The sequence below is a fragment of the Pleurodeles waltl genome, chromosome 6 (assembly GCF_031143425.1).
Source record: "Pleurodeles waltl isolate 20211129_DDA chromosome 6, aPleWal1.hap1.20221129, whole genome shotgun sequence".
In the NCBI taxonomy this organism is placed as follows: domain Eukaryota; kingdom Metazoa; phylum Chordata; class Amphibia; order Caudata; family Salamandridae; genus Pleurodeles; species Pleurodeles waltl.
In genome coordinates this window covers 1,589,371,388-1,589,383,898 of record NC_090445.1, presented here as the reverse complement: position 1 = coordinate 1,589,383,898, position 12,511 = coordinate 1,589,371,388, and the positions used below count along the sequence as shown (strand labels likewise).

General features: G+C 40.4%; 1 protein-coding gene across 5 annotated transcripts in view; it reads left to right on the top strand.

The window, feature by feature from the left end:
* Nucleotides 1-12,511, top strand: part of ALAD (aminolevulinate dehydratase) — a 136,844-nt gene that overhangs the window by 113,506 nt on the left and 10,827 nt on the right. For all 5 annotated transcript variants that reach the window (XM_069241404.1, XM_069241402.1, XM_069241403.1 and 2 more), the window contains exons 7-8: nt 5,916-6,004; nt 8,836-8,891. In XM_069241404.1, the coding sequence (XP_069097505.1) occupies nt 5,916-6,004; nt 8,836-8,891 (145 nt within the window). The remainder of the gene's footprint in view (nt 1-5,915; nt 6,005-8,835; nt 8,892-12,511) is intronic.

Below are 12,511 nucleotides of genomic sequence, written 5' to 3'. Positions count from 1 at the left end.
TTTTTGGAGTGCTGCGGGGGGGGGGGGTAGGGGGGTTAGAAGCAGACCAGCCACAAGAGTAAGCCTCACAGACCTGCTGCCAGCTACGTCTACCCCTGCAGCAAGAGCTGCGGTTACTAACGCTACTGCCCTTCCGCCTCTGGCCTCAATCACCACCTCGGTCCCTTGAGTCACAAGTTACTGCTGCTATATCTGTTCGGGCCCCCACTCTTCAGTCCTTTGCTTTCACGCTTTTGTACTTCCTCCGCACTTGTAGCTGAGTGCCTGTGTCCCCCCCTGCTCACCTTCAACTGCTTTTGACCCCCTGGTACAGGCAGAGGCGCGAAGGGGATGTAGCGTGGATGTGGCGCGACTGCATCGTGGACTTGGCGGGAGCAGGTTCGGGTGGATTCAGGCACAAAAGCCAGGGCGCTAAACGCCAGCGCCGACCAGCCAAGGTGCCGTCGGTGGCAGCCATTAATGGGTCTTTCGCCATGGCGACACCGGCTCCAGGGGAACGCGTCTCACCGGCACCGTCTCTTGGCCACTCTCTCAGCTGTTTCTCTAACTGGACCTCACCGACGCCTCCTCTCCGACCTCGTCTTCGACAGGGGTCTTTCTTGGTCTTTCCCGGCTCTTGACTCCTCAAGGCCTCTGAGCCTCTGCTCTCAGTCCTCGCGTTACGCCCCACCCCTCAGAATGCATCAGTGGCACTGGCACTGGTTTCCCCAAAACTTCAAAAGGGCCCTCTCCCTCCTATCCATGACACCCTTTTGTCTTGTCCACTATTACGCACCTCAGGAATGTTCTGGGGAAGCCTGCATATCATGTTGATGTCTATGCTCACCCCTCCCCCCCCAATACTGTGTACCTTTCCATGGCAGAACATCAAAATCGATTCCTGGCTGGCCACAGCGATTTGTAGTGCAAAATCTCCATATACATTCTACCGCACATAGATGAAATATTCACACATAAAGGTATTCTTTACTTTTTTGTTTAGAGTAATAAAGGGCTCTGTCTTTACGCAAGTATTATTTTTCTATTTTAATCCTGAGGAACTTTGCTAAATATAGACATTTAAACAGGCAATATAAACTTACTAGCTTTGTACTGGGAATTATCTCCACTTAAATTGGGATTTCCCCACCCTTTCCTCTTTTATTTGTTTTATAGTTAATGTCATAGAAAAGCAGAATCCTGCAACAGCTGGCTGCAACCACCGACGGGGCCGGTGCCGACTCCGGATGCAGGTTCCGTAATGAATCAAAGACACTCCTCCCAAATCGCAGTCAAAGGAGAACACCGGCACTCTGTACTGCTGCACCCTCGTAATTTTATTGCAGACAAAAATCACGATACAGAGGTAATAAACAAAAGTACGGGCAACGCGTTTCAACCTCTACGGTCTTCTTCATAGCCCACCTTCATTCAAAAAGTGAATAATCAAACTACCTCCCCTCCCCCTTCCCTATTTCATATCCTGTTTGCTAATAAACAAAGAAAAAATACTACGGATACTTTAGTTTAACAGTCCTAATTTTAGAAAAAATCTTATTTATGAAACCAAATTTCTTTAAGGATACCCTTCAACATTAATTAATTTCCACATCACTTTTCAAAAAAAATATCATTATACAAGAAAATAATTATCGATCTAACAATTATTCTTCATATTTCTACCACATAATTAATTAAATAAATATATCATCATTATGGTATCTCCAATCGAGAATTTTATATTCTTATCACCTCTAAAAGATCTTTCCTTTTCCAAATTTATTAATGTTACCCCAAATCTTCATAACTATCCATATCCACTCAAAATAATTGATTTTACTAATTCATTTCATAAACCGGGGTGAAGGTATTGGCTAGTCAAATCGAAAAAGCGCCTAACCAAAAGAGAGTGTAAAAGTTCTCACAATTCCATTAACCCACATGTACATACAGTTCTTCATCCTGGTTCAGCCCCCACGGGGCTCTACTATTAAGTCTAATAATGTACTCCAATTCCATTTTTCTCAAGTTTCGTTCTCTGTCTCCTCCTCGTGGGGATGATATGATCCTGTCAATCCCAAAAAAATAACATGCCATCAATATTCCCCTCATGAATTATTTTACAATGTCGAGCTATAGGATAATTAACATCATTGTTCTTAATTGCCCTCCAATGTTCCAATATCCGTTTCTTAATTGGGAAAATTGTACTACCCACATAATAGAGGTTACACGGACACTTAATAACGTATACAGTAAAATCAGAGTTACAATTAATAAACTTATTGATTTTTCTTTCCTCCCCTGTGGGCAACATATATGTTTTACAATTCTTACTGAACTTACAAGCCTTACATTTCATACATTTGTAAAAACCTGCCTGCTTCATAAATCCCATCTGTTCATTCCTATTTTTATTTATGTAACTATGCACTAGAATATCCCGCAAAGATCTACTCTTCCTATATGTTACTCTCGGATAGGGACCAACTAGTGAACCTATAATTCTATCCGTCTTAATTAAGTGCCAATATTGTTTTAAAATATCAGCCATTGCCTTAGACCCGGCATTAAAGGTCGTAATACATCTTATCACACTTACATCACTGACTCGTTTTTTTGGAAAAAGAATATTCTCCCGATTAACCTTTGCTACTTTATTGCAAGCATCCCTAATAATACTTTCAGGATAATCTCTAGCTCTAAATCTAGCAATCATGTTCCTCTCTTCCTTTTCAAAGCCCACATCAGTACTACAGTTCCTTCTCGCCCTTAGCAGTTCCCCATAGGGTATGCTCCATTTCAGTCTCGCGGGATGGGCACTCCTGGCATGTAAAATGCTATTGCCAGCTGTACTCTTTCTATATAGACTTGTCTGCACTGTATCACCCTCTATTGTGATTAAAACATCTAAAAACTCCATTATCCTCCTATCAATTTTATATGTAAATCTCAAATTGAACTCATTCCTTTGAAAACCTTCCACAAACTCCAATAGAATATCCTCCGGGCCATCCCATATTATAAAGATATCATCTATGAACCTTGTCCAAAAGATTAAATATTTCGTCCACCTGTCATTTTCTTCTGTCATCACACATTGGGTTTCCCACCAGCCCATAAATAGACATGCAAAACTAGGAGCAAAACAGCTTCCCATCGAAGTTCCTGAAATCTGCCTGAACCATTTGTCATTATACAAAAAAAAGTTGTTTTCCAAACAGAATCTTAACATTACCGATAACATCTTTGTGTGTGCATATAATTTTAAGGGTTTATCCCTAAAGAAATATTCACAAGCCTTAATGCCTAAATCATGATTAATACTGGTATACAAAGATACCACATCAATAGTCACCATAATATAACTCTGTTTCCAAGGGATATCCTTAATCTTGGTAATAAAGTCCATACTGTCCCTGCAATACGAAGCTAGATTCAAGACATAAGGACATAAAAAATGATCCAGGTAAATAGAAGTATTTTCCAGGAGACTTCCCTTTGCCGATACTATTGGTCTTCCTGGTGGGTTTTCCCTGTCTTTATGAATTTTGGGCAGCATATAGAAACATGGTGCTATCGGTTTTTTCACCATTAAAAAATCATATTCATCTTTGTTTATTAAACCCCGATCATACCAATCGAGAAGCATAGAGTAATATGTCTCAATAGAGGCCCTATATGCCAATACCGTTGATGCCTCATAGCATCCAGAAAGTTCCAACTGTCTCCTTGCCTCCTGTTCATATCTGCCCACATCCCACAGTACCACATTACCACCCTTATCTGCGGGTTTGATGACAAACGATGTCGCCTTTCGCAAATTTTCAAGTGCCTGTTTCTGGCCCATTGTCAGATTGTTAGCCCAACATTTCTCTCTGTTTCTCCATAATTGCAGTAGATCAAATCCTACTGCCTCGTGCAAGGCATCAATGTTATCATGTGGGGTAGTTGGATTACATCTCGACTTAGGTTTAAAGCCACTCCCACTTAAATTGTCACAGTCCAATCCTAATTCATCTAATAAATCCTTCTCGGTCTCCTCCAATTTCTAATTCCCTTAGGGCAGCTAAACCCTCCATATCCCCTATACACAGTTCTTCTGATGCTGATGCCTCTTCCCCATTGAATAATGTCATAGGCAGGCACCGGTGGTGTTATTTGTACAGCGCTCATATGCCCACAAGATTTTGGCACTAAGAACACCCCAATATTGATTTGCGATCCAGGGAGACTGGGCTGGTCAGGAAACTAATAATTTACCACTTTTTGCTACATTGAAAGTGAAGAGTCTCAGAATGTTACAAGCACTGACTGACCACAGAGAAGGCTGCCTCTTGTATTAAAGTGCAGTTTAAAAAAACTTGGATCCTGAAGTAAGGGAGGACAAAATACTCTGTTTCTTCACCAACATAGTGTACACACTAACAGACCCAAATGTGTTTACTTTTGTTGATTAATGAGATAAATATGAAGTCGGGGGGGGGGTAAAAAGCCTCATTTGTAAATTTGTGCAAAAAGCCACAGAAAGCATTGAGATCAGAGCAGCCAGGAATCCTTTTGTATCCTTTACTCACACTGCATTGAGAGCAATGTTTATAGCTTCTCAGCTACCCTTAAAGAACAATTAGGAGGGATTAATTTGACTCTCCAACATATTCCAATCAGCAGGCCTAAAGTTGCAGGTAAGGGGCTTATTCTATGGCATCAACAAACCTTTACAGATATACAGGTTTAAAATGTGTAGAAAATAATAGAACACGGATGAGTTGGCTCAGAGGTAAAGTATGCTATCTGAAGTAATTCCATGAGCCTACCTGCTTGACTTGGAAACGAAGGACTAATGCAGTCATTCTCAAAGCATTACTACTTAGGCTGCAGTACAGAGATTCAGGTTATTTTTTAGGACGGTATATGGCAGTACTTTTTTCCATCACAAGCAGAATCGGATGAAGCTAAAATTATCCCTCAAAAAGGGGATGTTTAACAATGCCTTACCATGCAGAGGCCAAATGCAGGTAACAGCCATTACGTACATCTGATGTGTTTGTTTAATTTATTGTAGTTACAAACCTATTCCTGATAGCTATACATGCAAAAGGTATTTAAAGACAATAGACTAACATGAAAACCTATAGAGACTTAGGTTAGGATTTGATCAAATACAACCTTGTTACTATTACAAAAAGTTCAGTAACGCCCAATGTTTGCATACTAGCAAGTCTTTATTTGTATATTATTATATATACAGTTAATGTTAACTTCCAAAACTTTAAAAATCATATCACTGATCCCTGCCTGATGTTAAAAGAAGGTCTCGGCCTTAAAGACACCCACGTCAGCCCCCAAGATGGATATGAGATGCTGTTTTTATAAATTAAAAGAATGCTCTTTTCAACCACATTCAAATTGGCAAACTCCTAGCACCCTAAGGAAAGTAATGGGAAAAATAACTTGTATATAGAACACACCACATAATTGGACTATGGGTTAAAGATCCTTTCACCTCAGAAGCATGATAGGCTGCATGAGTATGCCCAGGCCTTCATTCAAGCATACTGTTCAGTAGGGGTGAAAGCGGCTCCTCATCATTGAGGCCACTAAAGCTTAACAGCCTCTGGCGTTTCTTGTGTGCTTTCATAGGGCAGCTAATCTAGCCATTGGGGGTAACCAATACTAATTTGCATATGTTTTACCTTCTGTAATGACAAAGCTAATCTATGTAGTGCATCCATTGTATTTATCGGTCATTCAGATGGATTTAAGTATTTGTGCTTATTTATTCCACCTGTCTCATCATTGGATTGAGCTTGTAGCATTTTACAATTGAATGGGGCTTTTGTAGGATACTTGCCTGTGGTTGTCTGTTTTTTGTGTGCTTGTTACATTTATTATAGCCTCACATAGAATTATGCTTTGTTTTCCATCATTTTCAGGTTGCCAGATTTTGGCCCCCTCTGACATGATGGATGGACGCATTGGAGCCATAAAACATGCTCTACTTTCCAACGACTTGGGAAACAAGGCGAGTGACTGGTATAGTGTGTGCCTTGCATTTTTTAAACATTTTGCGGCACTCAATGGAGAAGTTTGCTAAACAGAAAGGATAAAACACTTGGAGATACGAATGAGAAATAAGGGCATGTGCCATAAACTAAGTAGAGGTGATGTTCTCAAGTCTTTAGCCTTGCCACCTAGTAATATTCTGTGACTTTCTAAAGGGGGTATGAACATATGCACTAAATACCAGAAGGTGGGTATTTTATTGCTGAACTTATCACTCTCTATACTTCTTATTGAGGCCCCAAAGTGCACTCTATTTGGGCTACTAGGTAGGGCCCTAACCTCCATGGCATGGATAAGGAAAAATATTTTGTGTTGTCTAAAGTGGAGACTTCATGTCTTGCTTTATAACCAGGAAGTGCATGCCTCTAAAAAACAGCATTGCTTTATGTGTGAATCTGCATGCAAGAGTGGGTGTGAGGGATAGCTTTGCGGGCAGAATATACAAACCATTGCTATCTGAGGTGATCTGTGTCAAATTTTAGTAGAGTCATTTGTTTGTATCCATTTTACTGTAGTGCCATTATCCTCATGGACTACAGTTTCATCGTTGTCAGTCTTATTTATGATTTCCCTAAATAAATTATATAATGCATACATTGATAAAATATAATCATATACTATAAATTTGTATGGGATATAGTATTGCCTGGTGTTTATTATAAGGATATTGGAAGTCACCAAGGAGTTCCATGACCATATAGAGGAACGAGGCCAAAGGACGAGGTCCTTTATAAAGTTATGGAACGACAAGGTGGCTTGTAATTTATGTATGGCAGAGGGTACTTCATTCCTTAAAATTCATGGTCACACCATCACCTTTCCCACAAACCACTTCAATCTTTGGTGTGTAGCTCTTTCATATGAAAGAGAGACCATGTTTGCTAATATGAAGAGTAAAAATAGAGTTTTTGGTGCAGAATTAAGCACTTCAAAAAAGCTGTTTGATATTTGTTGTAAAAAGATAATAGAATCAGTTTAGTACAAGTCAGATTTTTATAAAAAGGCACAATAGCTCAGAACATGCAGAAAGATTCTAAATTTTCCATAATTACTCAGGGAGTACAGCAAATAAACATGTTTCCAGAAATATCTGTTTCTACTTCTCACTGTAGAGCTAAACAAACAGAGCAGAAAAAAGAAAAGCAGTGTTTTAAACAACTACTTTAATTATGCTCCTTGGCCTGACCTAGCTTTGCCCTCGGCTGCTGTTAAGAGGATAAGGGAGTATAGGTTGGAGTTTAAGATAATTGGCTAAGGATAAAGGGGTCATAAGTTACGGATAAGTGGGTTAAGAGTAGTGGGGAAGTGCAAAGACTAATGGGTATCAGGTAAGGGAAAGGGATTAAGGTATGGATAAGGATTTAAAGGTTATGGCTGGCTTAAGGGTAGTAGGTTATGGGTAAGTGGTGAAGGGTAGAGGTTAAGGGTGTGTGTGTGTATATATAAGGAGTTAAGGTATGTAATATCTCCTATAGCCCTTACTGTTAGCCTTAATTCCTTACCCTTAATCCTTTGAGCCTAACCCCATACACTTAACTCCTTTTCCTTACCAACTCGTCCCCTTACCCTTAGTCCTTACTTTTAACCCAATGCCTTCACCCCTTACCACCTTATCCATTGTCCCTTTTCCTTACCTTAACTCCTTACAGTTAACCCACAGGTTTTTGGTAATAGAACCATCATTATAAAACAAAATAAAATAAGTATCTATTAAAAAAATGAAGATAAGGTGAAATCACAATGAGATGATGACTATGAAACAAAAAAAAAACATGCCCAATGTCAAGGAAACGATAAGTGAGGAAAAAGCTGTAAGGAGATGGTAGAAAAATAAAAAGCAGGCAAGGAAATGTTGTGTATCCAATATGAATGCCTGGGGGGCTTTTGTTAATTGTTATTCTTAAAGGGGCAAAGTCTAGGGTTTGCATGGCAGGACAAATGGAGATACTCACTCAAGATAGTCGAAGTCCAATCCAGGAGCTATAGGAGGTCTAAACCAAGGAGGACCTGTTAAACTTCCAATAAATTAAACTATGGAGTCCACTTAGGAGCTATGAGAGCCCAGCAACTGGAAGACCTTTTAAGCCATCAGTAAACTATAAACTCCACCCTGGAGCACTAAGATGTCCAAACTATGGAGGCACAGTTATTGTGGCCAAATAGAGGATATCTCCAGCTAAATTGAAGGGGATGAGGCGATACTGCTAGATATGGGCAGAGAGGCCGGGTTTCTGTCCTCTATCTTTTCTGGCCCAAATGGGCCTAAAAAAGGAAGATTTGACTAAAAGACATCCCCAGTATTTCTGCTGTTCATCTGGCTGCCGGGAATGGCCATCCTGAGGGGTGAACGTAGAGGAAGTGGGTCAAGAGCACATCACTCCACCAACCAGTCATGCCTGGTGGTCTTTGTGCTAGGGACTCTGTAAGAAACCTGTATATATAACCGCAGCAGAGAGGGGCCCTGCACAATGGGGAGGACAAGAACAAATCACACTTAGCAGATAAAATAGGTCTCTGGGAATGAACCAGACCTAGCTACATTTAGAAACTTCTATGCAGAGCCATATAGAAAGCAAGGGGGCTCAAGTTTAAAATTGTCTCCATGTTTGCAATAGTTTGTCTCAGTGTTGAAGCTGTGCACTGAATGGGATAGCAGATGGCAGATTTCCTTATCCTCTCATCTCCACAGCACAAACAGCCATAAAGGAGTGGAGCACCTCTAGTTGATGAAATAATGAAAATCCCAAATACTTTCATGCATTTTAATCCACATCGTTCCTCATTTTGCAGGTTTCAGTCATGAGCTACAGTGCCAAGTTTGCCTCCTGTTTCTATGGACCTTTCAGGTGAGAACATGTTTCAGGTGTGGTTATTTTACCATCATTTGTTAGAAAGTATTAAGCCCATCTTTAAGATTGCTGAGAGGATAGAGGGTATGGTAGTTTGTAGGGGGTGTTTTAAAATGGATGCCCTTTATAATTATCAGTTTCACTTTGCACAGAACACTGATGGAGTGATTTGCATAGCATTCCTCTGCATACTTGGTTGTGGTACTGATTTGAAAGGATAGCTTTGCCAGGCATAGGCTGTCTGCAGAGTACTGACAATTTTTCTATAACACCAGCAAAAGACTGAACACTCAGGAAGAGGACGTTCGGACCAAGGCCCTTGAATTTGTAAATCTGAAAATATTGATATTATTTTTGGGTCATACATAACTGTAATGCTGTTATTTCTATTAATTAAACATTTACATGGTATTACAAATTAGGTAAAAACTATATTTTTATGTAGTTACAGTGCTCGTGTAGTATGTACCTAGCAGGTGGTGATGTTCTGTAACTCAGAGGTTCTTTTTGAAACTTGTAAGAGAGGCAACCCTGTGCAAATGCTTAGTTTGGAACCGTTCTACCAGGGAATTTCTAGAATCTCTACCATAAATTGTAACAAGCCTAATTGGACACCCAGACAGAACTATTGTCTCCTTACAACACATTTGTTTTGGTCATTAAACACTGGAATTCTATGATGACTGAATATGCGTGGGACTTCTGAGGCAACTGGAGACCTCCTTTACTCTACTAAACAAGATAGTGTTGATGATCTTTCATTTTTTGGCCTCTTGACTATCTTTCACCCTCCAGTTAAATAATTCTAAAGGCAACACTGGCTTTTCTGCAATGTTGCTCCAAATCTAGGTCACAGACTCTGCAAGTAGGTGTGCAGTCTTTGCCACTGATGTCTTGTGAACACTGGAAAAAAATGAAGTATGCTGTACAACTGCAGAGAAAGAGTTTTTCATTTCTTACATGTGCTGCACAGCATGGAATGAGTGTGTATTTTTATCCTCTGCCATGTATATCACAGTGCAGTGGGGGTGATCTGGTGAGAGCAGTGAGACTGGGAATGAATGCTCGTAGTGATGTGCACTGAACCATGGTAGACAGAACCTTACTATAACTTCCTACTCTAGGGTCCATATGCTTCTTCATACCCGTGAACAACTGCCTCCTCCTTGTCCATCGAAGCCACTGAAGGGCTGCCACACTAGGCCATGCTAAGGGGTTTGTAAAGAGGAAATAAAGACCCATGCACCACAAGAAAGGTGGCTGTCTGTCTTTTATTTAACTTATTAGCTTTTCTACAGACAAAAAGAAAAAATGATAGTCCGTACAGTCATAATTTAAAGCTTTAAAATTAAACGAATTCTAACGTATTGGTGAGCATTAAAAACTACAGTATATTCAGTAAAGCATGATATAATTAAAACATCAAACTTAATTTGTAAGACTGCAGGAAAGTCTGCATATTTTCTAAAAATATTTGCCTTTCTAAGTAGCTTCAATTGATATTTTCGTATATCATTTGGACTTCACAGTATTGTATATGTATTGTACATAAGTATTGAATGTAAAGTTTCTATCCCCCACCTTCCAAGTTCTCTTTTCATTAATTCATCAGTTGCATCCCCAATTACATACTATGCTTCCTTCTGAGATGCCCAGTTTCGAGTTGCTACTGCTTGTTGATGATTATGTGGAAAATCAGTTCAAAGGGGAGAAAAATAAACTACTCATTGCTGCCTTTGCTACGTTAGTGACCTCACACACTACCAATTTAATCGGTCTCCAGTGGAGCCTAGCCTTGGTCTTTTAACTGATTGCCCAGTGTGGAAAATGCGCCTTTCTGCATGATCACTCTAGATTTTTCTTCTTTTGCAGGGCCCTATATTTTGTTGGCTTCAGAACTCTGTGCACTTTAACCCTGCTATCTGGTAGTATAATGCCCGTGCTCCCCCTTTAAACATGGCTAAATTGGCATATTCTTGACTGGCACATTTCTCTTCTGTGCAAGTCCCTAGATTATGGTATAACTAGGGCCTGAAAGTTAAATGCCACTAGTGGATTGCAGGACCTATTGTGCCATCCACCAAGGTGACAATGCAAACATGGCTTAAAGTGTATCCTGTGTAGTCTGACTGCTGCAGTGTAAACCTGCAGTGCTGCCTGTGAAAATAACCCTTTGTAAAAACCTGTCTTTCAAATATTAGTAAGTTTCCCCTTTGCAAGCCTTATAGCCTACAAGGTACTGTGCATGTTAATTAAATGTGGGGCATATAGAAAATTAATATTACCATGTCCCTACAGATACAAGGTCAAAAAATCTATTTTCACTGTGAGTTGTCTAGCTGTTGTATGTAGAAAAACAGAGGGCTGATTAAAATACTAATCATGTTAACTTGGCAGAGGGACCAGCTAGAAATTTAATTAAGCAACTATTTGTAATAATTATTAAATATCCAATTCAATGGTGAAGTCAAATTTTTAATGCATATTAAGGAAAAGTAACTTTAAAAAAATCATATTTTCCCTTGTTGAAGTTGTTGGAGGCTAATTTTGATTAGCTATCCAGCTTCTCCCAGCCTGTGCTTTGTCTTGAATAGATGTGAATGAGATTTGAAATGCACCCCAGTTGCAAACAATAGGCTGATCTTAATGTGCAGATATAATTCCTCTCAGTTTAACAGAATATGTAGGTTAGGAGCTGTGGGCCTCTGTTTGACAGCACAGTGTCATATCATGCTTGACAGGTCGGTGGAGCCACATGTGGCTTTTGAGGCACAGGTGAAAAGGAGAGAACAGGATGCCAAGACAGTCTTTGTGGTTCCCCTGGCTGGTTACTGAAGGACCCTACTTTTGTCTACTAGACGTCTGTCTCTGAGTTTGTTGGGGGTACAGTGCCTAGTTAAAACTAGATTTTTGTGTTAAGTGTGGAAGGATATTAGGTTGACAATGGTACACTCCACACCCACAAACCCAGTCTCACAGCCCAAGTTTAGTGTAGGTCACTATTGGCAACTTGAAATTGCCCTGACACATGGCATTTTGGGTTATTTGCAGTACAGAAACGGGAACTACTGAAAAAGTTGGTAGAATAGGGTTGGCCTTGAGACTCTTTACTCCATTGGTTAAGGAGTGCCCAGGAGTGACCACAACCCTCTATCTGGTACCAGGCATAAATGTGGCACCCCAGGCACCCTCCTCAGAACACTTTCCAGACCTGTTGAAGATCAAAAGACGACTGGACCTACTGTCTGTGACCCAAACAAAGTCCTGAAAAACTGGGTCTGCTTTCTCTTGTGCCCACGATAAAGAACTGGACTCCAGGGGGTCAGTTGACTTACCCTCCTGTGTTTCTAAATGGAAACTACAAGCTGCAAGAGTCCTTTGCCTGGACGTACCCAGCAGTCCACTGGCAACTGACTCCTGCTGTTGGGCTCTGCCTGACACTTCGAGCCACTAATTGCCTCTCTTGAGATCCCGGGAGCCTTAGAAGGGTAGCACTGTGGTTGGTTAGTACTTAAAAGGCTAGATCTGAAGGTAAACCAGGTTGGTGCATCCAACCAGCCTCCATCTTGGTCGACCTCAAACCTCACCTAGGTTCAGCCTACCACAACCACTGATTA